The 24,623-nt window shown below is 35.1% G+C and overlaps 1 protein-coding gene across 1 annotated transcript in view; it reads left to right on the forward strand.

Moving 5' to 3' along the window:
• Positions 1 to 24,623, forward strand: part of LOC132547908 (androglobin-like) — a 62,743-nt gene that overhangs the window by 30,914 nt on the left and 7,206 nt on the right. Inside the window, exons 20-43 of the mRNA XM_060211712.1 lie at positions 319 to 382; positions 761 to 787; positions 3,416 to 3,556; positions 5,900 to 5,936; positions 6,224 to 6,406; positions 7,214 to 7,237; positions 7,900 to 8,056; positions 8,308 to 8,422; positions 8,793 to 8,960; positions 9,131 to 9,272; positions 9,672 to 9,749; positions 11,003 to 11,020; positions 14,227 to 14,256; positions 16,357 to 16,371; positions 17,454 to 17,490; positions 17,964 to 18,058; positions 18,427 to 18,520; positions 18,774 to 18,908; positions 19,173 to 19,326; positions 19,581 to 19,783; positions 20,374 to 20,591; positions 20,822 to 20,904; positions 22,759 to 22,821; positions 23,337 to 23,448. Of these exons, the coding sequence (XP_060067695.1) occupies positions 319 to 382; positions 761 to 787; positions 3,416 to 3,556; positions 5,900 to 5,936; positions 6,224 to 6,406; positions 7,214 to 7,237; positions 7,900 to 8,056; positions 8,308 to 8,422; positions 8,793 to 8,960; positions 9,131 to 9,272; positions 9,672 to 9,749; positions 11,003 to 11,020; positions 14,227 to 14,256; positions 16,357 to 16,371; positions 17,454 to 17,490; positions 17,964 to 18,058; positions 18,427 to 18,520; positions 18,774 to 18,908; positions 19,173 to 19,326; positions 19,581 to 19,783; positions 20,374 to 20,591; positions 20,822 to 20,904; positions 22,759 to 22,821; positions 23,337 to 23,448 (2,393 nt within the window). The remainder of the gene's footprint in view (positions 1 to 318; positions 383 to 760; positions 788 to 3,415; positions 3,557 to 5,899; positions 5,937 to 6,223; positions 6,407 to 7,213; positions 7,238 to 7,899; positions 8,057 to 8,307; positions 8,423 to 8,792; positions 8,961 to 9,130; positions 9,273 to 9,671; positions 9,750 to 11,002; positions 11,021 to 14,226; positions 14,257 to 16,356; positions 16,372 to 17,453; positions 17,491 to 17,963; positions 18,059 to 18,426; positions 18,521 to 18,773; positions 18,909 to 19,172; positions 19,327 to 19,580; positions 19,784 to 20,373; positions 20,592 to 20,821; positions 20,905 to 22,758; positions 22,822 to 23,336; positions 23,449 to 24,623) is intronic.

The raw sequence follows: 24,623 nt of genomic DNA on the forward strand, positions 1-24,623 counted from the left end.
GTTGTACACATGTATGCTCAGATCTGGCTGTAACAAAAGTACTACTAGTTTATTCAAGAATATCTCTGTTACATGACTGCAGATTTTCAGTTCACATTCAAATGTATGCACCATAATTATTTTTCAAAGGCAGTACAAGACTGTTGCAAAAAGGTATTACTTTTGTAGATATGGCTTGACTAAATCATCAGTTGCTAGTGTTTCCTCCCTCTTTCTACACACAAACCCCTTCTTACACCTGCTTTTGTTTTGTTTCACTACAAACAATGTAAGATTTTTGTTGAGGACAATGTTGACAATATGTTTATTTATTCATAGGACCCTGTACATCTGCCACAAGCCTCAGACCTATGTCTGTAATCAGAAGTTCTCGGACCTGAAGGTAAGTGTTTTTGCCCTAATGTACAAGCTTCTCCAGGAGCTTGTCTCCCCAGCCAGCGTAGCCCCGCAGGTGTCTGGTTTGTAGACAAGTCCCAGGTGCAGGATGTGTGAGACCCTCACACAAAAGTTGTAATGCGTGTGCTGGCTTTTAACCTCATAATGCATGATTTCAATTGCTGAACATTTAAACTTTAATGGAATAATGTTAACATGTTGGATAACTCAATTTGCCAGGCTATTAGTCAATAAGTTACACATAAGAAGGTAAATTTTAAGTTGACAAATGTTCTTTTCAGAGTAAAAATGTTAATACTTATTTTGTTATACTATTATTTGTGAAAAATTAAGTATAAATTTTTATTTTTTTACACGCTGGAAGAAATTGGAAAAAATATACAATATACAGGTTTGTTGAGGGATTTTTCCGAAATCAAAGCTTTCTTTATCCATTCATGATACATAGGCATGCATGTTGTAATGTAATCAGAGACCTATGAGATGACATCTGTGGTGTTAAGCTCTGCAGTGCTAATTAAGCTACAGGTAGAAGTAGTACTGTCTAGGCATGTCGAGCAGTGGTTGTGGTTTAGTATCCTCTCACTGTAGCCCTCAAGTTTAATGTTGCATGAAGTATTAGATTATATCTGATATCAAAATAGGGATCACTTTGATGACAAAAACATTGTTTATGATTTACAGTTGATTTCACAGGTATGTCTACAGTTCAATATTGTTTATATATTATTTTTTTATTTATTTTGCAATTGATGAGGTACCTCAAATACATTAACCAGGATAGAAACAAACCATTGATACTGTAGCCTTGCTTGTTGTCTTTGTGTAACAGTGACCATACCAGCTGTAAGCCAGTTCTTAGTTCTGTGCATTTGATGAGGTACCTCAGATTATGCAGTACTATAATGTGCTTTAACAAGCAGTTTGTTCCCTGTAATTTTACGCTGTTATCGCCATATGCATTTATGTATCATCCAATATTAAGTTAACACTGAAAGTTTCGCAGAATTACAGCTTAAGGTATTCACCCATTCTATTGTAATGCCTGAAAATTGATGAAATTGATCAATTTGTTAGTGTTGGTTACCAATGTTGTTCAGGTTTAAGTATAGTGACTGTTAGAATCAGTTGGACCCATTGGTAAGTAATAGGGATTGCTTTGAACTGCTGTTTAGACAACAAAAGTTACTGTTAAGATGTGTAGCAATTTGGGGGTCCATACCATTACCTATGATCCTGAAGTCACCAAAGACCTTCAGTTTCCTACATTGCTACACTGCTGGGATTGCTTGTATATATAGGATTAGTTCTAAGTTGAATATGGTAAGGTTAAAGTCATTAATACTATAAATAGATAACAGTTTCTACACTATAACTACTCTATTGAATTGAATGTGCTTGCTTAAATTACTTTACAGGATAAAGTCAAGGCCACCATTATTATTTGATAGAAAATAGGTTTTTCTGTTAAATCCTTAAAATTCTGTTGACTATTGACCAGAACAGATAGAAAGTATTTGTTTTAAGTAGTGATCAGCTAGATATCAGTATATAGACAGCTCCTAACCACCTGGTGATGAGTTTTACATCAGGTGTTGTATGTAGGTTTCCTGATAGTTATAGCGTAAATAAAGATTGTATATAGCATTTGTAGACATGGGGAACACATACCTGATTGAGTGCAGCCAATATTCAAGAAATGTGGTAAAATTCCAAGTTTTGGTGTTCAGGGGAGATAACTTGATTGCTATCCTGTGGGTATGGTTCAGCAGAGAAAACTTAGTTGTTGTTCCATGACAATGATATTCTGTCCCTTTCACACAGTATGTGTCTCAATCTCCTAGAGACATCTGGATGTGGTTCTTTTCTGTAGTGGAAAAATTCTTCAAAGTTGCCTTTTCTTTAAAGAAATACTGATGATAGATGTGTGGTTAATGATGTATACAGATCTTGCAGTGTTGAAAGGCCAGGTATATCTGTATATCTATTTCAATATATATATTTCTGTCTCCAAGAAGATTTCAAGTTTCAATCCTTCCATGTGCCTACTTGTAATTTTACATCGAAAGTGTGCAAATAGTTGAAGAACAAGATTATTTCTGCAGTTTTTTTTTCCACAAATATAGAAAACAATTATATCTATATAATGAAGTTAGAGAGTTCCTAAACATCTAGGTAGGCAGAAACTTTGCTGTATGGAAGTATAATACATAATTAGGTACCTACGAGTGCCTTCAGGCCCATATTGCTGATGACATACAAAATTGCCACCATAAACTGACATTTTACATAAAGTTATTATTTCATTTTTTGTTGTTAGTATTTTTTCACATTTCTGTTCTTTATGCACAAATTTTAAGCTAGATGTGGAATGAATTTTGTACCCACAGTTGAAGCATTCCTTAACTCTTTATCATTCCTTGAAACTGTGTGAAAATATATATCCAGATATTTATCAGAAGTACTTGCTTGATGTGCTTTTATTACAATCTACATAAAGAAGTTTTGTGACTGGTAGATTTGAGTGTTGTTGGCTTGTAATTACTAGCATATTGCTTAATGTGTTCATATGTATTGTGTGTAGTGCTGATTTCCTTAATGTTGTGACAATATTATTATATGTTGTGTATATTTTTAATTCTGCATGTTTGAATGAGATCATAAATAGACATTGAAGTTAATTTCTTTAATCACAGTTTTGTTAAATCATGGACGTTTGTTTCAATTTTCATAAGAGACATATTTTAATATAATTTATAACTTTGAGAAGTTATTACAGAGAATGTAGATAAAACTAAGGTCGGTGGAAATGATGAGCATTGTCCAATGATGCTTTTCTTTTCCCTGATTTATAATTGATAGAGAAACTTCCCTCCATGATGCTAATTAATATGAAAAAACATCTAATACAAGTGATCCTCACAGAATTATTGGCTTCCTTGGTTTGGTAATGAAGTTGACAGGTTTGGGTTGTGTTTGTCACTGTAGACTTTGTGTTTGACTAAGCTTCACATTACAGAGCGTCACCGCGTCCACAGCTCCCACCGGCAAGGGAGACAAGAAGTCGGCACCCAACACTGCTGGGGTAAATACCTCCTCCTCCAAGACTGCTCAAACTCCTACCCATATGCAAGCACCTTCTCCCACAAACACCCTAAGTGTGAGTATAGCCTGTCACACTTCACTGCATGGCTACCCTAATCCAAGGCTCTCAGGCTCTTTAATTTCCTACATTCAGCAGGCCTCACTCTTGGTTACTTTATTAAAATCTTCAATATATTTATGGTAGTAATTAGTGTCCAAAAATGTAGCAAATGCCATGAACAAGATCAAGTCTGGAAGAGTGAATTTTCTCTGTGGTGTATACTGTTGCTAGATGGCAGTGACAGGTAACCACGTGGTGTTCAATGTTCGGGATGTTGTTTAGTTGGGAGTTCCCCAAAACATCTATCTTATAGCTGAGAGCCTTGGATTTCAACACTTTAAAAATAAAAGAAAATTGAAAGGAAAAAAAATGTAAATATATATACATGAAAAAAAAACCCAAATAAAAACAGACATGTTTACATATGAAGAGTGTAATGAAAATAAAATCATTGTAAACCGTTCCTTTATAAAGAACATCTTATGAGCAATATCTTTGCGAAAATTGACTAGGAATATGCCTATGAATTTTTAATGCCATTTACCCCTAGTTTGTAGAACATAGACCACAATTGAGCACCAGATACAGGTATCATTTTAAACAATGATAAAGTTGGCATTTTCCTTTTGAAGGAGAGAACAATGTTATTTAACTGGTGTGAGGCATTTGAATTCTGAATCACATTTCAATGATTTTTATCACACAATTGCATTTTGGCAGATTTACACACTGACTGTTATCACTTGCTCAATCCGTATACCATGTGGTGTGTAGGGATGACAGGTGATAATGTGCTGACCTTGCAGTGAAGTTGACCTTGTATGCTTGTATATACAGAACTTGCTAATTTGTACACCTGCCTGAGGTGTCTGTAGTCTTATTGATTTCTTCATTGTATATCAAGTAGTGCCAGATCATTTCTTGTGCTTATATCTATAAATATTCTGATGTCAAATACCTTATTATGTTAAATGGTTAGATATACATAGTTACATCAGATTAGTTACATCAAATAATTATGCACTAATGTTCTATGCTTATATATAATCTGTTAGTCCATATTGTCTTCACTTCTGGCTCTTTATGTGTATCTACAGTCGACCTTGGAATTTTACTGTGACCTTGCATGGTATGTCTTAAATGTTGCCAACAACTTCAGAAAGAATGTATGTTAACTTTAGGTATTTCAGCTCAGATACTTTTGAAATTCAAGTACATGATGTAATCACGATACATAACATCAATACATTTGATTTGAAAATTTATGGTTTCCACTGATCACAAACATTGTCTCCAAATGTAATAAAACATGGCTAGTCTCCATTTGTCACAAACATTGCTAGTCTCCATTTGTCACAAACATGGCTAGTCTCCATTTGTCACAAACATGGCTAGTCTCCATTTGTCACAAACATGGCTAGTCTCTATTTGTCACAAACATTGATAGTCTCCTTTGGTTAAAACATGGCTAGTCTCCATTGGTCACAAACTTTTCTAGTCTCCATTAGTCACAAACATTGATAATCCCTTTGGTTAAAACATTGATGGTCTCCAATGGTTACAAACATGTCTGTGATGGTTACAGATATTGCTTGCCTTTGTTGGTTCTAATGTATCCAATCTATCTACACTATTCCAAACATCAAAGAAAATCCTTCTGGACGGATGAAATACCTTTTCTGATATTTGGATGGAGAACTGCATGACAATAAACTACAACGCCTGCTGTATCTTGCATGCCCCGACTCACTTGCTTTTTGTGTACATGACTTACTGCTAAAACCTTTTTTTTATTGTGAACTGATTTTACTTACAGTAACAGCACTAACTGAAAAAGATTGTATAACAAATAATTAATTCCTATCAAATTACCACAGGTGTTTGATTTTTCATCAAACATATTTTTCAGTGTATGTTTATAGTAGGGGAATGGAGTTTTGATTTTGTTTTTAAAGCACCTGTTCACAATGCAAATGCACAAGTGTGGGTTGGTGTTTTGCAAAGGGTACTGATCACAATCATATTATGTACAAATGTAATTGAAAAATGAAGATGCATTCAAAATGTTTGGTCTGTTTTGATAGAAACTAAATTCTCCATGTGTTTTTTATACAAATTTTCTACATACATTTTTCACATGGATGCTTACATTGGCAAAGATCAAGAATATTCTTTTGTGGAATGTAAAAAAATATAAAAAAAAAAGTATAGAATAGACGTTCATTAACTGTATGTCTTGTTAATGGTAAATATTTAAGTCACAGTTAAGGATATGCTATGTTATGTATTAATTGCACTAATGATGTAAGATATATATGTATTATGATGTAATTCTATAAATTCATTTTTTCCCTACAGACTTCAGGATCAGATGACAAGTCACCTCACTACCTCTGTATCCTTGTTATAGTTACACTCCTATTTAGTGTTAATGACCATTTTAGAAATTAATCGAAGTATGAAAAGTATTATTTTTAAACAATTTCTTAATCACAGAATACTTATTAAGCCTGATATATATACATATATATTTTCTTTATTATCATCAGGGAGATAACATCTTCAATTAGTGTCAGTAGTAAGTGATTCTTTGTACAAAAACATGCTGTTTGAAAATTGCACAGATTTATCAACATTATTGCAAATTGGTCCTGATTAGAATGACCTTAACCATGTTTAAAGATGTTGACAATCTGAAGCCAACAGAGATTGTAGTGAACTTTTCTTCGCTTTCACGATGGCATGACCCTCCACCAACACCTATGGAGGAGAAGAAATCTCACACGAGTGTTAAGGGAGGAAAGGGAGGGGACAAGGATCCTGAGAAGGAACTTACAAACATTACCAGTAGTAGTGTCATGGAAGGTATAGATCTCTGCTCCTAAGCATTCTTAAATACAACCATTTACCCATTGAATAATGAAAACTTTTACTTCCTTAGTGAATGCACAATTTCTTTTTCATTGATTAAGAAATTTCTTTAATCAATACATAATTGCTTTCTGATAATGTACACCTTTCTTCTGATTGGACAATCAACATCTTTCCAATGATTGGATGAAATACTACTGTTCTCTGATTGGATACTGTACAATTTCCTGCTGATTGTATTGTATGACTTCCTCCTGATTGGATAATATACAACTGTCCTCTGATAGGTCGACTTCCAGATCTGATGACATTTACCTTCTATTTCCTGATATGTTATGTTCGTCCATTGCTCAAGGACACTTACATCATTTATGGTCCTGCTTTCTCCCCATTGTTTATTATGAGTGACTTACTCTGTGCAAATATTTTAAAATCTCTTCTTTGGAATCATTCCTTTTTTAGCTATATACGATGCTTCATTCCCAATAATATCGTAAATAAAGTTTTAAAAATGTGATTATTATGTATGGAGTTCTTCATGGTACAGATGATACTGGTATTTTGCATTCTTCAAACTTGCACTAAAAATTCCTTTTAGTGAAAGACAAAATGGTTTTAGATATAAAAAAATGGTTTAGGAAAATGGGAAAAAAAATAGCAAAAGATTGAATATCATTGGATCTTTCCATCATTCCTTTCCTGACATCATTGGTCATAGATAACATCAAAAAAAATGACTTGAAACTTGATCTTGTGATGATTGTTGTTTTTATCAAAACACTTTGTGATTAATGCTAACAGAGGACCTTGTGTATCTGACAGAAGGTAAGATGGTGACTGTGGTTTTCCTCTCCTGAATTTTCAACAAATAGTTTTTCCTTATTTTTTTTAATTTTATTTCACAAATACAGCTTGTTTAGTAGAGATTTGGTGACGGTGTACATGGAAAAAGTCACAGAAATTCAATTATGATTTGAAGGTTTGGAGGACATGTACTAAAAAGTAGTTGTTTGTGTATTTTGAAAACTTTTTTTTTTTACTTGGTGATAATTATGTGGTGTTGATTTCATCTGTAGTTTTGTGTTTCAACTTTTTCAATTTGTGTTATCAATGTGGTGATTTGTATTTTTTGTTTGGTTGTTAGCATTTTGGTGTCAGTTTAGTTTAAAATTGTAGGTGGATGATCAGACTGAAGGACAACGTAGATGAAAATGAATTGATGGTGTTCTATCACAATTACATATAAAGTGTAACACTGTAGGGAACACACTTGTCATTGTAGATCAGAAGACAAAGATTTCTTTGAATTTGGTTTCTAAGTTCCAGATAATTTTGTTGAGTGCATTTGGTTGAAAATTCATTCATAGCCCTGTAAAAATATCTGTGAAGAAATAAAAAAAGAAGTATGTGGGTAACATTATTAAATGGATCCAAGACATTGTGTTTCCAACTGATAATACATAACATGACCATTGTACGGTGTACAGGTTCAGTGGTAGGAATGGAAAACAAAGTGCCACCTGTAGTCCATCCAGGTTCACTGATTGCTGAACCATACTCCTGGAAAAGTCTTGTTACTGGACAGCCCATTCTCCGTCTACGATCCACAGCTACCAGAGCTGCAGTACTCAACCTCCCAGCAGGGTATGTACATTCACAGACAATCAGCTGTTTTCAGTTCTAGTTTCATATTGTACAAATCCCCATATCATTGCCATTGCATGTTTAAACATATATTTTAAATTAATTTGACCATGATATTATCAAAAATGCAGATTTTTTTACCTGAAGTGTAAAGTTAAAATCAACATATGAAATAGTCTTAAAGCAGGAATGAAACTAAATTGTGTATTAAATCTGTGTTGTAATATACCATGCTGTGAATTGTATTGTAGGCGCCACGTTCTGCGGTTCCAGATGACGGCCCCTTTGGGCCACCACGTTCACCTCTGCTCCACCACACCATTTGTTTTTGGTGACGAGGAAACTGTGATGGCTCAACTTACAAAGGTAAAACATTGGTCCACTTCAGTAGATAGTGAGGATTTAAGACATGGTGTGGAAAATGTAATTTGAAAACTGTCTATTAGAAAGGTAAAGGTGCAGTTTTAGGTCATGTATATCTATATTATGTTAGATTTTCTACTTACTTGTATAGTAATATACTGTGACAGCTATGTATTGTAAATTGTGATACTTAACCGAGGAGCACCCTGTGTTTACATAGGTTTTACTTCCCTTCATTGTAAAGGTAGAGACAATATTATCATTGATGATAGCACTGATATATGTGTTGTAGTTTGGAAACATTTTGTTATATTAGAACTGATGTGTTGATTAAGTGTTACAGATAGATTATAACAAGTGTGTTTACTTACAGGAAAGCTGTAGGTTTGTGGACAACGCCACACAAGTAATGAACAGTATTGGCAAGTGTATTGCATATTTCAACGATCGTGAGGCCTTTAAGCAGGCCTGGGAGGAACTTGTCAATTACCATTGCCCATACAGACATGATAAACTTATGTCAAAGGCCAACCATTTCAAGGTAGGTTACAAAAATAGACTTGTCGGGACCTTGTGAAGTTCAGTTGTTGTCTCAAATGCTGGCCACTTATTTCCTGTCAACACCAACCATTTATTAGTAGGTTAGAAAAGTAAACCCTTACATGAAATTGTTGAGGCATTTTGTTTATAACTGATTTTTATTGATTCCAGATCTTCAATGATGCGTTATATAATACCCTGAGAAAGTGTCTATCAGATATTGCCAACCAGGACCTTGCCTTTGCCTGGAGATCATTTACCTTTGACGCTACTACCAAAAATATCCTTGGTTTACCGTCCAGCAGTAGGCCTGGTATGGTTTTATATCATCTGCAAGTAGAGAAACCATAACCTACTGTATGTATACTGGTTCAGAGTGACATCATAGGAGAGTTTTTACACAAACACTCTTAATATAGCTGCATTTATGTGAATTGTTTGAATGATTGAAATAATCAGATTGATATAACCAGTACAAGAGTGGCTGAAAAAGAGATATCATTAGAAAGGTTGAAATTATTATTGTTTTTCCTTTGGTAAAGTTTAACTAAGTATATTAAGCAAATAGAAGTTTCAATGAAGTTCAGAAAGTACTAACTAAACATGAAATATTAGAATATCAGTGCATATGACTGCAGTGCAAAACACCAGTAAAGCAAAACTTGAATTTACAAAAGAGATAGAAATTAATTTTAACATTTTGATTTTAAAGCAACTGGTATGACAAGTCACAGAGGATCTGCTAAACCTTCCAAAGACCAAGGCAAGGAGAAGGATAAAGACAAGAAGCGTAAGTGAAATGTTGGATCCTGTGTCACATTTCCCCAGTCAGTACCTTGTACGTAATTTGTGCTTTGCCACATTTCCCAGAGTCCATAATCTGTTTAAAACACATGTCCTTGTTGCCTGTGTTACATGTTCTGACACCCTGCTTGTAAATTTGCCTGGTGTCACATGTTATGACCCCTGCTTGTAATTTTGCCTGGTGTCACCTGTCACAGGAGTGATACCCTGCCTTGTGATTTTGCTGTGTGTCGCATACACAGACTGTTCTGTCTGTTCCACTGTGTATCCTGCCCACACCCTGTCCTGTATCCCACCCACACCCTGTCCGGTATCCTGTCCACACCCTGTTCTGTATCCTGCCCAACCCTGTCCTGTAACTGGTCCACACCCTGTCCTGTATCTGGTCCATACCCTGTCCTGTATCCTGTCCACACCCTGTTCTGTATCCTGCCCAACCCTGTCCTGTATCTGGTCCACACCCTGTCCTGTATCTGGTCCATACCCTGTCCTGTATCCTGTCCTCTCCCTGTCCTATATCCTGCCCACACCCTGTCCTGTAACTGGTCCACACCCTGTCCTGTATTTGGTCCACCCCTGTCCGGTATCCTGTCCTCTCCCTGTCCTATATCCTGCCCACACCCTGTCCTGTAACTGGTCCACACCCTGTCCTGTATCCTGTCCTCTCCCTGTCCTGTATCTGGTCCATACCCTGTCCTGTATCCTGTCCTCTCCCTGTCCTATATCCTGCCCACACCCTGTCCTGTATCCTATCCACCTCTGTCCACCTCTGTTCTGTATCCTGCCTACACCTTGCCCTGTATCCTGCCCACATCATGCCCTGAACATATTGGGTGTTTGGCTATCTTTGTATATTGGCACCCAAGCTTCTGGCCACGTCACCCTATGTCACAATATATTGTAATATTGCATGTCACTCAATCTCTCACAATTGTGCATGACAGTAATGGTATACAAATGCATGCTACTCATTTATGAGTAATCAATAATTATAGCACTATTTATATAGATTTCTGTATCACATACATTAGAACTCTGAAAAATTGTTCATTCAAGTCAACGCTAAAGCTGTTAAATTGACAGAACTTTGTTAGAACAATATATCAAAAGTAGATTTAGAATATAAAATATCCATAGAAGATGAATTAAAGCATTTGAATACCCTCCCTATAATCAACATTTAAATGTTTGTACTTAATTGATGTGAGATATTTAACAGCATTAGCCATGTGTTTCCAGGCATGTCAATTTCTCATGGTAAAGTATTCTTCACTCACATTAGAGATGTATCACCAAGAACCATAACTCTTGTCTTAACTTATCATGTTCTGTACTTGTGGATAATCCCTGTGTCCTCAGTAGATAGTACTATGTAATCAGAAAACTCCGACCATTTTATACTGTTGTAAGTCCCTAGGAATGCACTAAGGTCAAATTTAGCGTCTCAAATCTAAACAAGAGTCATTGATGATTAGAACTGAACCAGTGATGATTAGACCTGTACCGGTGATGGTTAGACCTGTACTGGTGATCAGTGATGGTTACACCTGTACTCATGATGGTTAGACCTGTACCAGTGATGGTTAGACCTGTACCAGTGGTTGTTAGACCTGTACCAGTGATGGTTAGACCTGTACCCGTGATGGTTAGACCTGTACCAGTGATGTTTAGACCTGTACCAGTGATGGTTAGACCTGTACCAGTGATGGTTAGACATGTACCAGTGATGGTTAGACCTGTACCCATGATGGTTAGACCTGTACCAGTGATGTTTAGACCTATACCAGTGTGTACCAGTGATGGTTAGACCTGTACCAGTGATGGTTAGACCTGTACCGGTGATGGTCAGACCTGTACCAGTGATGATCAGACCTGTACTGGTGATGGTTAGACCTGTACCGGTGATGGTTAGACATGTATCAGTGATGGTTAGACCTGTACCAGTGATGGTCAGACCTGTGCTGGTGATGGTTAGACCTGTATCAGTGATGACCAGACCTGTACTGGTGATGGTTAGACCTGTATCAGTGATGGTTAGACCTGTACCAGTGATGGTCAGACCTGTGCTGGTGATGGTTAGACCTGTATCAGTGATGACCAGACCTGTACTGGTGATGGTTAGACCTGTATCAGTGATGATCGGACCTGTACTGGTGATGGTTAGACCTGTATCAGTGGTGGTTAGACCTGTACTGGTGATGGTTAGACCTGTATCAGTGAGAATCAGACATGTACTGGTGATGGTCAGACCAGTATCAGTGATGGTTAGACCTGTACTGGTGATGGTTAGACCTGTTTCAGTGATGGTTAGACCTGTGCTGGTGATGGTCAGACCTGTACCAGTGATGGTTAGACCTGTATCAGTGATGATCAGACCTGTACTGGTGATGGTTAGACCTGTATCAGTGATGGTTAGACCTGTACCAGTGATGGTTACACCTGTACCAGTGATGGTTAGACCTGTACCAGTGATGGTCAAGTGATGATCAGACCTGTACTGGTGATGGTCAGACCAGTATCAGTGATAATCAGACCTGTACTGGTGATGGTTAGACCTGTATCAGTGATGATCGGACCTGTACTGGTGATGGTTAGACCTGTATCAGTACTGGTGATGGTTAGACCTGTATCAGTGGTGATGGTTAGACCTGTATCAGTGAGAATCAGACATGTACTGGTGATGGTCAGACCAGTATCAGTGATGGTTAGACCTGTACTGGTGATGGTTAGACCTGTTTCAGTGATGATCAGACCTGTACTGGTGATGGTTAGACCTGTACCAGTGATGGTTAGACCTGTATCAGTGATGATCAGACCTGTACTGGTGATGGTTAGACCTGTATCAGTGATGGTTAGACCTGTACCAGTGATGGTTAGACCTGTACCAGTGATGGTCAAGTGATGATCAGACCTGTACTGGTGATGGTCAGACCAGTATCAGTGATAATCAGACATGTACTTGTGATGGTTAGACCTGTACCAGTGATGGTCAAGTGATGGTCAGACCTGTACCAGTGATGGTCAGACCTGTACCAGTGATGGTTACACCTGTACCAGTGATGGTTACACCTGTACCAGTGATGGTGTACCAGTGATGGTTACACCTGTACCAGTGATGGTGTACCAGTGATGGTTACACCTGTATCAGTGATGATCAGACCTGTGTTATTAAAGAGTACAATAAACCTTTGGTCTGTTCAAATAGTTCAAATTGTTTTACTTACAAACTGAAACACATCGTGTGACTGACGTATGCCTATACACAAGCAGACATGTGTTTTTGGCTTGCTCTATGATTTCTTTATCACGATATCTACGGGGATAAAGTACAAAATGAAAACTGCCATTTATCAGTCAATTAACATGTAAGTGTTTCTAACGATAATTACATTATAATCACCATGTTTTTCAATTGTCCAAATAGGCTGTTGTCAGTTTCTAGTTTTTGGTTGGTAGTTTGGTTGTGTCCTGTTCATTCTCAGCCCCCATCAGCTGTCAAGCTTATTGCTATACCATCTGACAGAGAAAAGCCAAGGGCAGTAACTCTGGGGGATCAGAATGTTTCCTGTCTTGCTTAGACATTTTTCACATTTATTCATGATTTCTGGCAATAATGACTCAATGGTTCAAACTATTATTTATTTTCACTAGCATAATTTTGTATAATTCGATCTTGTTCAACAATATTGTTTGATTTTTGTTTGGATTAACCAAAGGTTAATTGTAATGTAGACCATAAGCTTTGTTTATCTCCTACCTGAATTATGTTACAGTTTGCCATGGTTACATTTGTATGTCCAGAAGTACCTTACATGACTATTTAACTTATTCTCTGTTATACAAGTTTACTTAGTCATCATTCTTATTCTTTCATGGAGAGTCTTTATCTTTTTCTGAACTAAATTATACCTGGTCCTGGAAGGGGAGTGAGATGTTATAGTTGTATGATTGTTTGATAAGTAAGGTTTGTTATCTAATATGTAAGTCACTGCCATTAGAGGTAGTGGATAGCTGACAATACTACTTATTGAATATGGCTTTAAATTTAACTGTATATAACATATACAAGTATTTCATTAAATTAGTTCCTTACTGAGTAGAATTGTCACCCAAAATCTGCATTTCACAGTTCTGGTTAGTATTTGATATCTGAAAAATATACTGTTCCTGTAATTTTATTATGGGCAGTAAGAGAGTGGAGTGATTGAGAAGAATTTGGAAGGTGTTGTGTTATAGTAATTAACATCTAGTCAAGGACTGGTGGTGGAAAATATCATAACTGGTGATGGCTCAACCTCCTCATATATTATTGTCTGTAATCTTTATAAAGATTGTATATCATATATTATTGTCTGTAATCTTTATAAACATTGTATATCATACTGTCGACGTATTTATCTCCCTTGCTGTACCTGTCCATTCTGGCACCCCTGTATATTAACTTTATCATTACCTCCCTTTAGGAGTTACACAACAGGAGGTCAAACCACAAGGTAACTTTGGTTTTATAGAACATAGACGTCACCGGTCAGAATCTGACTGAGTGCTAGATCTTTGCTTGGACATAATATTGGTACTAGGCTACTTGTAAGAATCTGTTTATCCTTTTGCTTATGTTTAAAATTGTAGGTTTTAATTTTTACCAAACTTCTAGCTGATATGATTTTTTTTTTCTTTTTCTTTTTTAAATCTTGCAGATGACGCAGGAAATTCAGTTTACCTTCCATATTAACAGTAGTTTTCTAGATATTAACAATGTTACAGTATCTTTTAATCTGTTATGTTTTGATAAATTATTGCTTTTACAGAAGAATATATAAGTCTTATATTGTTGATATCACCATATGATCAGAAGATTTTCACTCTGATCGACTGTTGGATAGCGAACTTTGTAGCTAATTTTCATTACATTCCTGACAGATTCTGAGAAGACAATGAGTACAGATGTATATCTGTTTGTGTGTTTATAATGTAATATTGATTAATCTTTTTCACAGTTAGTAAGCAAACACATTCTCTTTAGGAGAAATTTACACCTGCTTGTCTAGTTCCTAGGAATGATTTGCACCTATAATTTGTAATAGTGAATGATTAGAATTACTACTATCTTTCTAATACAGTAGTACAGTAGTGTATAGATATTCATCCCCTTAATGGAGGATGTTATTGTAATTACTTGTCAGAATGATAGAGGGAGTGGCCTTCATTCCATCCTGTTGTCTTTCTGAAAATCTATCATTGATGTTGAGAAAAAGCTACTTAACATTCCACAGTGTTCTCAGATTCAACACTGTCAGTACAGCAATTCTATATAAAAAGTACAACTAGGTGCATTAATAATAAGCATACTACTATCAGATTGGTCAAAAGTTATAGAACAAATAAATGAAATGTAACCGTGATTGATGATTGTACAAAGTCTGTCAGATTAGAGTAAAACCTGAGATGATATAATACTTAGTAGTTTCACTAATTTTGATTGTCCTAATTGGTATATTTCCTCCCAGATGAAGTTGGACTGAACTGTATAATTACATTTGATGATTTGATATAATAGACCAAGTATGAAGTATATCAAAAGATATATGATGGACATGTAACAGGAGAACCATAACCTACTTCTGTTACATATCATTATAGACAGTGTCAATATTGGTACACATTATGTAATGATGATAAAGGGATGATGTGATCCTCACACATCTCTGACATTACATTGTTGGTTTTCCTAATATCTGCTACCATTATTTGTCTACATATAATTTTTTTCGTAGATAATTTGAGACAAGTGAGAATGGTGTGTTGGACTTTCGTAGACAGTTGAATGGTGATAGGAAGGTGTTAATATGATTGAGCTCTGGAGTACTTTCTAGTTCAACATATAGAGTTTACTAGTTTTACTAAAACAACATGTTTCAATTCTTAGAATTGCCTTCATTCAATATAAAACCTTTTGTCCGATTGAACTATACAACCTATAACCTTACATGTTTGTTATTCTAACCTTCATTTTCAGTGTCTCAATTTGATAAAAATATCAACTGACCTAGAAAAACCAAAAGTATATTTAATATGTTTTATTGTTTAGTACGTATAGAATAAATTTTAACTCCAGTAAAATACTAAATATGAGTGTTTACTATAGATTTATCCTATACCAGAAGACTGATAGAAAAGTTAGGAATGTGTCCTAATGTGTCCATCCTCAGTAACTATTAGAATTTAATCACACAAGAACACACTTCCTTCTCTATATCCCTAACACCACAATAAACTTCTGAACCTTTCTATGTAAGTTAAAAACTCTTTTAAACCCTTGTGATTAATAACATCTGATATCCCTTTGAACCTTGTAGCCTACTCACCTATCTTAACATTGTTTAAACCTTATAACTTAACCCCACCACAATTCTCAAACTTTGATTATAAGCCATCAATGTGTATTTGTGCCCGTGTTTATAATCCCTCCCTGCTGATCCTTTGTTTATAATGTACATGTAAATTATCCTCCATATGTTTCAGCTTTAGTTGCATCCCCTTACCACCTATAATGTTCTAATATGTGTTTTTCTTTTCTGCATGCCTCCCTATAGAACCGTCCGTAGAGGGTATGTCCGTTTTACCTACATTGTCTAACACTGGCTGCTATGTTTGATTTGATATTATGTGCATGTATATTATAATGTGATTGTTGTAGAAATTGGTACAGTGAAACTTGTTCTATTGATAAAGGTGACAGGCATTTCAGGTGTCCAAACTCTGATTCATTAATTTATCATAAGTTACAACGGACATTTTTATGTTGAAGTTGCTGATTAATAATACCAAGTTTAAACAAATTATCATTCTTTTTAATGAAAACTAGTTAAATAATTGATTTTTTTTGATGGTTTGCGTAAAATTTTAATTTTACATTATCCATGACAAATATCTAACAAAGCAGGAACTACAAGTATAGGACACAGCATACAAGACAAGATTCACTGTACATTGTTTGGGTTTATTGTAATTGGTGAATGATTTTTGGTAGACAAAACAAAATGGTGTTGAGAGTTTGTTTTATTTTTAGGGATCAGATTGGATTTTTTTTTACTTAGTTAAAATGTTTTGAGATTCATCCTGAACTTCATTATAGAAAAACTCATTACCAGGTATAATTGTCCAACAACGAAAATGCCTTGTGATCAACCTGATTCACTTAAGTCTCTAAGAGATGTTTAATTGCTTCATTCTATCTCGTCTAAATAAAACATAAAAGGATAAAAGAAGTTTGAGGATGTTTCTCTGGTGTTGCGGATTGCTGTATGTGTTGGTGAGGTGATGTGTTTGGCTAACTAGAGATGTAGATATCAAAGACAAATTATAGCCATGAAACTAACTGGTTTTTACAACAAATAGATCGGTGGTGTATCTCAAAGTTTGGTTTAATTTGAAACTTTTTAAAAAATGGATATTTCTGCAGTCAGGATGTTTCAGGGTTTCAAATGATGTAATGTTCTCTCTCATTGTGAAGGAATAATCACTTTTCTATCAATATTAGCCATTCCTATGACAAACAATGATACCTAGTAAAGTATTAAAAGTGATAGTTTCCTAGTACCATATCAACAATATTGTTATATATTATGATAAGTTTTTTGTTTTCTCATCCATTACATGATTTTTTATGGTATCCATGGTCTCTTTTCAGGAGAGGCAGACAAAGTAGAAAACCCTTGGGCAAACAGGTAAGTTCTTAGCATATTCTTCAGGTTGGTAATGTTAATAAAATAGAAGTTCTTATAACACAACCAGTAGAAGATTGGAATGTGATGTTTCGATGACTACATGGTCACCTTCATCAGACAAAAGACTGTTGTGGACTTTCTGCATTAGTGCTAGTATGCTCCATACTGGTCATTTGTCTGATGAAGGTTGGTGTGATATAAAACTCTCAGATAAAGCTGCCCAGTGTAACATTATCAAGGCCTAGATTTCAGATGTGTAATATTTTACAAAGTAAATGATCAAAGTATATATATATAAATTGAAATGTGATAGAAAAGAGCACATTAGAATATATTGTTAACATTCTTCGTCCTCTGCCTGTAGTTTAAAATATTAAGAAAGATTAAAAATTATCCTGTATGACTGTTGATCTAACAGACATAATATCTATTGATTAAACAGAACTTAGAACCTAGATTTTACTCTTCAACAGGGAGCCTACTACTGAGGAGCAGATAGCAGCCATAAGGATCCAGAAGGTTGGCAAAGGATATGTTGTACGCAAACTTCTCAATGCCCGCACACCTGGTAAGTATATTGTTGGTAGGTCGTAAACCTGGGAATCACATAGTGATAGTTTTATTGTAATTCATCATCAACTAAATTTGATCAAATCTTGGATTTGTCATATTTGGAAATTTTCTTGTCTGTCAAGTATTTCTGTCTTAACTGGTGTGAAATTTAATTTAAAAACTCAGATCTACAAAATACATTAAAGAGCTAAACTTTATGTTAGCTTTACATATTCTAGGTAAGTTTCTTTGTTACTAAGTTTAGACCTTCATGTTGTATGTATTTGTAGTTAATCTTATTCACTACAGAATCACTACAGATAAAACAGCCTGTGTAACTGGTCCATCAGCATCAGTTTCTATGTTAACCTGATATGTTTACAGGGACGGAAGAAAACAGCCGAGCCATGGAAGCACTACAGAAATCCTGGGCCATCCTGGAACAGAATATCGAACAAAATGGTCTTTATCTGTTTAGGTAAGTCACAGTTGTGAAATAACATCCTCAGAACACAGACATTTGTCAGTGACACAATACCTTTCAAAAGGAAGAGTCTTTGAGAGAGAAACATGTACCAACAAAACAACCAACCAACAGGTGTAAACCTAGCATTGTATAGAATACAGTTGGCATTCTAGTGACTAGATTCACAGAAGGATCTTATAATCATTTAATTATTTCCTGATTTAAGGTCAGATAAAAACTGACTGTTTTTTTTATATTCCTCCAGGTACATGTTCAAACTGGACCCTGACATTATGTCAAAGTATCCATTCTACCAAGATGAATGGAACAAGATCTCGTATGCTGACTACACAGGGCAGTACCCAGACCAGCCAGCTAACAACTGGTTTGTGGTGTTCAGGTAAGTTCTTTACCAGCTATAAGTAGATTTAGGGTTTGATGAATCTTCATACTTGGTGGTTGCTATAATATCATTAAAAAGTTCATCTTTCTGAGGTTCTCATTGGTTGTGATTCTTCAATAAACTCTAGAAACCAGGCATTCAAGTTACAGTTTATCTAATTGTGAATAATGATGTGATAATGTTCATGTTATAGCAAGGTGGGGTAGCATTGACATGTTTTGTGAATGTCCAGAACTATATTTAAAGACTATCTATTGTCAGGGAGATATTCTATGTACAAGAGGAGATGCTGGTGGTACCCAAACTGTATGTACCAATCAACACATGTATGCTGAGAGTGATTAACAATGATAATGGGGAGGAGATCCCCAAGGTTTTCCAGCGAGTCGCCCCCTACGTCTACAAGAAAAACAGGGTCTGTATCATTATTCAGTCATAATTTGTATTGTATTAGCAGCATGTGTTACTTGAATAGGACAAGGGTAAATGAGGATATCTAGATTGTGTTAATGTAGGAAATATTTCTCTTCAGTACTTTTAACCTACATGTATGTCAGCAGAAATATATTTACAAGAGATCTTTCAGAAATTTTCATTAGTTTATTAGTAAGTCAAGGGATTTCTAAATTGATATTTTTGGTCACTGATGGTAGGTGTATGTACTTATAGAAAGGCTACACATTTGTGGCTGAAGCTAGGACTACAGAGATGCCACTGGCTGCCAACAAGTGGCGGATGCGTCTGATTGGCTCATTGAGTCCACTACCAGCGCCACAGAAGAATGAGAAAAATGAAGTTACATGTAACTCAACATTCCATGTACGGGAACTCAAGGATTACTACATACCTAACCCTAAGGATGTGATATTTAGGTGAGTAGCATCTGAGTTACCTTGACAGAGGTGGCTTCGATGAGTAAATTTCTGGACATGTAATGGTTTATTGATTTTTTTTTTCTTTTTGAAATTTTTTTTTTACGAATGATGATTCATTGAGTAATTTTGTTGATAGATAATGGTTTATTACAGAGTTTGTTGATAGATAATGGTTTATTACGGAGTTTGTTGAGAGATAATGGTTTATTACGGAGTTTGTTGAGAGATAATTGTATATTACAGAGTTTGTTGAGAGATAATGGTTTATTACAGTGTTTGTTGAGAGATAATGGTTTATTACGGAGTTTGTTGATAGATAATGGTTTATTACGGAGTTTGTTGAGAGATAATGGTTTATTACGGAGTTTGTTGATAGATAATGGTTTATTACGGAGTTTGTTGAGAGATAATGGTTTATTACAGTGTTTGTTGAGAGATAATGGTTTATTACGGAGTTTGTTGAGAGATAATGGTTTATTACAGTGTTTGTTGAGAGATAATGGTTTATTGAGGAAGACTGTTGATAGTTGTGATTAGATGTGGAATCTTGTTGACAGATATGGTTTAATTAAGAACTTTGTTCACAGGTATGCTGTGAAGGTGAATGAGGATCACATGCCTCCAAATGTAACCAGTATACAAGTGAATACATCAAAACAGGATGTGTATATCAAGCTGGTTGTTCTGGACGATGAAGTTGAGGTTGCCAGCACTACAGGCAAAGGTCATGCTGTTATCCCAGCCTTCATCTTCCAAAAGGACATTGACTTGAACTCCGAGGATAAACGTCCAAGCTCCAGAGCATGTATGTTACACTTAATGTAAACAGAGGTGTAATAGGGATTTTGGTTTCTTTTTCCAGAACAGGACACATAAGGAAAATGTAATCCGTACATGATAAATTTATAAAGGATGTATATATACATGTAGTTATAAGAAATTAAGTGTTGTTATGGTTGTCAGAAACTAGTATAAATAAATCCTTTATTTCATGTTCATCATGCAGAAAGTTAATGATTTATCTTTGTTTCCCAGCTAATAAAGATGGTAAAGTAAAGGGCAGCACAGGCAAGCTAAAGCGTACAGGGTCCGCCAAAAGTGTAGATGGGCGTGGTTCGGTAAGTGAAGCCTGATCTTTCATTATAACATGCAGCTGAGTGTTTGTTTGCACTAGTTACAGTAACATAATTTGAATGGAATCACAATCGATTCTTACAGAATAAGATCAAAGAATACATTATCTAGTATTAGAAGTGTTAACTCCAGAGAGAAGCATGCTGAATCTACCTGAAAATTCTTCACTGCCAAGTGTATTAAGTAATACATTGTATTATGAATATGACCACTGGAGTTTTAAATCTAATCTCTAGTATGTGAGATGCTGAATATATTCTCTAGACTTGTACCCGGGATCCTGAAAAAAATGGGTTTTGAATATAACCTCTTGTACCTATGTAGTAGAATATACCTCCTGGTGCCTGGGCTTCTAAATAAACTCTCTAGTACCCTGGATCCTAAATAAACTCTCTAGTACCCTGGATCCTAAACAAACTCTCTAGTACGCTGGATCCTAAATAAACTCTCTAGTACGCTGGATCCTAAATAAACTCTCTAGTACCCTGGATCCTAAACAAACTCTCTAGTACGCTAAACAAACTCTCTAGTACGCTGGATCCTAAATACCCTGGATCCTAAACAAACTCTCTAGTACGCTGGATGCTGAATATACTCTCTACTAGTTCCAAGGATTCTAAAAATATCCTCTAGTACCTGGAACATTTAATATATAATCTAGTACATGGGTAATGAATTTACCATTTTGTTTATGGGGTACTAAATATAGTAATATACCTACTAGTACCATGGATACTGAATACACCCTCTAGTTCATCAGGTACTAAATATAGTAATATACCTACTAGTACCATGGATACTGAATACACCTTCTAGTTCATCTAGTACTAAATATAGTAATATACCTACTAGTATCATGAAATATAGTAATATACTAAATATAGTAATATACCCACTAGTACCATGGATACTGAATACACACCTTCTAAATATAGTAATATACATCTAGTATCATGAATACTGAATACAATATAGTACTAAATATAGTAATATACCTACTAGTACCATGGTATACATGTTCATCATACTAAATATAGTAATATACCTACTAGTACCATGGATACTGAATACACCTCTAGTTCATCAGGTACTAAATATAGTAATATACCCACTATATACCATGGATACTGAATACACCCTCTAGTTCATCAGGTACTAAATATAGTAATATACCTACTAGTACCATGAATACTGAATACACCCTCTAGTTCATCAGGTACTAAATATAGTAATATACCTACTAGTACCATGGATACTGAATACACTCTCTAGTTCATCAGGTACTAAATATAGTAATATACCTACTAGTACCATGGATACTGAATACACCCTCTAGTTCATCAGGTACTAAATATAGTAATATACCTACTAGTACCATGGATACCCTCTAGTGCCTGAGAAACTCAATATATCCTCTAGTAATTAACCTGGTTACTGATTATACCCTGTAATTCCTGCGCCTCTGAATATACCCTGTAATTTCTGCGCCTCTGAATACATCCATGGTAACTTGTGTACTGAATGTACCCTTTAGTACTGTAACTGGAGTGCTGTACTCTTAAATATACAAAGTGTTGAAAATCATATAAAGTAATTTACACAGTGTTTGGTGTGATGTTTAGTTAAATGCATGTTATATTAGAATAATCGCATGTCCAGTTTGTAACACTAATGATACCTTCATTGAAGTCAAAGTGTTATGCATGAAAATTTACATCTAACAGTCAAATACAATTAATATAAAGAAATATATACACCATATTGTAAAGCATGACGTTGGACTAGTTTAGTGACTGCATGGGGTGATGTTTTTGTGATGTGGCATGTCATTTTTCCAGAGGGGAAGCAGGCATTCTGATGCAGGAGTGAGTGATGGAGAAATTGATGAAAAAGACTTGAAGGTAGTCAAGTTGTGATTTGATCTAAAAATGAAATTGTTGTAAAACTTTGGAAAAAGCAATTACCAGACATTTATGATTCATGAAATTTTGAATTACAAAAAGAATTAACACAGGCTTAACACTAATCTGCCTTGCTTTAGTTACATGTATAAGAGTATAAATATATATTCGAAAATATTAAATATTGAAAATGTGATTTTTTTTTTGTACAGCTGTAAAAAATTCAAAAATTCAAAAATATATATATATAAAAAAAAAATGCAAGCAATGCGATTTTGTGCATGCAATAGTTAGGAGATGCTTTGAATTTCATGACCTATTTCCATATTGGTAATGCTGCTGTTTTCAATCTACTGCATATCAATTGCATGAATTTGATAACCTGTATTTCGTTAGTAAATCAATGAGGTTGATAGTGTAATATTCAGTATATGAACATTTTTTAACGTAGAAATTTCGTTGATTTATTACGCAGTAATGAGAACGTTTCTGATTGATATGTTTGTTTGTTACAGCCACATAAATACATCATCCAAGCAACAGTGATGCGTAATAGCTGGCCCCTCAGCGAGAGCAGCTGGATTTTTGTACAGATGCTCAAGGACATAGAGAAGAATGAGCTCAAAGGTAGCTACAGGCACATCAAGCTACAATACTTCTCATAAGTCACATGGTCCTTTGGTTTCACCCTCTATCAGAAACCCTTCCTTTCATTGTCTCACTCAGTTAAATGTTATAGAGTTCCCAGATGACACATAATTCTTATAACCCCACTTTTTCCATGATATGAAAAATTTTCTACACTTTAATGTTACCCCTTTATTTCTTTCCCACATCGTAGTTTTGTCCTTCTGCCCCGTGGTTCTGAGATTATCTTATTTCTTTATGTCCCAACATCCAACTGATCTGGTGTCCCTATCAAAGACAGCAGAAATTTGTATTTTGGACATTCTTTAAAAACTAGAATTAACCTACATGATAAGTGAAATTCAATGGCCACTTAAAATATCAAAGTAAAGTCAACCAACGTCATGCTGGTAAAAGTCATACTATATATGTATGAGACTTTGTAAACAAATGTTATAATCTAAGACGTAGTATGTATACAATTGTCTTGGTATGATTCTTCTTGTGTACACATATATACAAAAATGCCATGTTCTGAAACTTTGTATGTCTTTATACTCAAAAACTGAACACAAATGTCATACCTAGAGACACTGTTTGTACACAAATGTCATACTTTTAGACTTTGTGTGCACAAGTGTCCTACTCTGGAACTTTTTTGTACACAAATATTACAATCCAAGACATTTTGTGTACACATATGTATAAAAATGCCATGTTCTGAGACTTTGTATGTCATTATACTCAAAAACTGAACACAAATGTCCTTCCCTGAGACTTTGTGTTTACACACATTATACTGTGAGACTAAGTGTGTACATTTAATGAGCTTTTGTGTATATAAATGCCATACTATGAGCTTTTGTGTATATAAATGCCATACTATGAGCTTTTGTGTATATAAATGCCATACTATGAGCTTTTGTGTATATAAATGACATACTATGAGCTTTTGTGTATATAAATGCCATACTATGAGCTTTTGTGTATATAAATGACATACTATGAGCTTTTGTGTATATAAATGCCATACTATGAGCTTTTGTGTATATAAATGCCATACTATGAGCTTTTGTGTATATAAATGCCATACTATGAGCTTTTGAGCTTTTGTGTATATAAATGCCATACTATGAGCTTTTGTGTATATAAATGCCATACTATGAGCTTTTGTG

Source organism: Ylistrum balloti, unplaced genomic scaffold (assembly GCF_031769215.1).
Source record: "Ylistrum balloti isolate Yb309-2 unplaced genomic scaffold, AGI_CSIRO_Ybal_v1 Utg369988, whole genome shotgun sequence".
In the NCBI taxonomy this organism is placed as follows: Eukaryota; Metazoa; Mollusca; class Bivalvia; order Pectinida; family Pectinidae; genus Ylistrum; species Ylistrum balloti.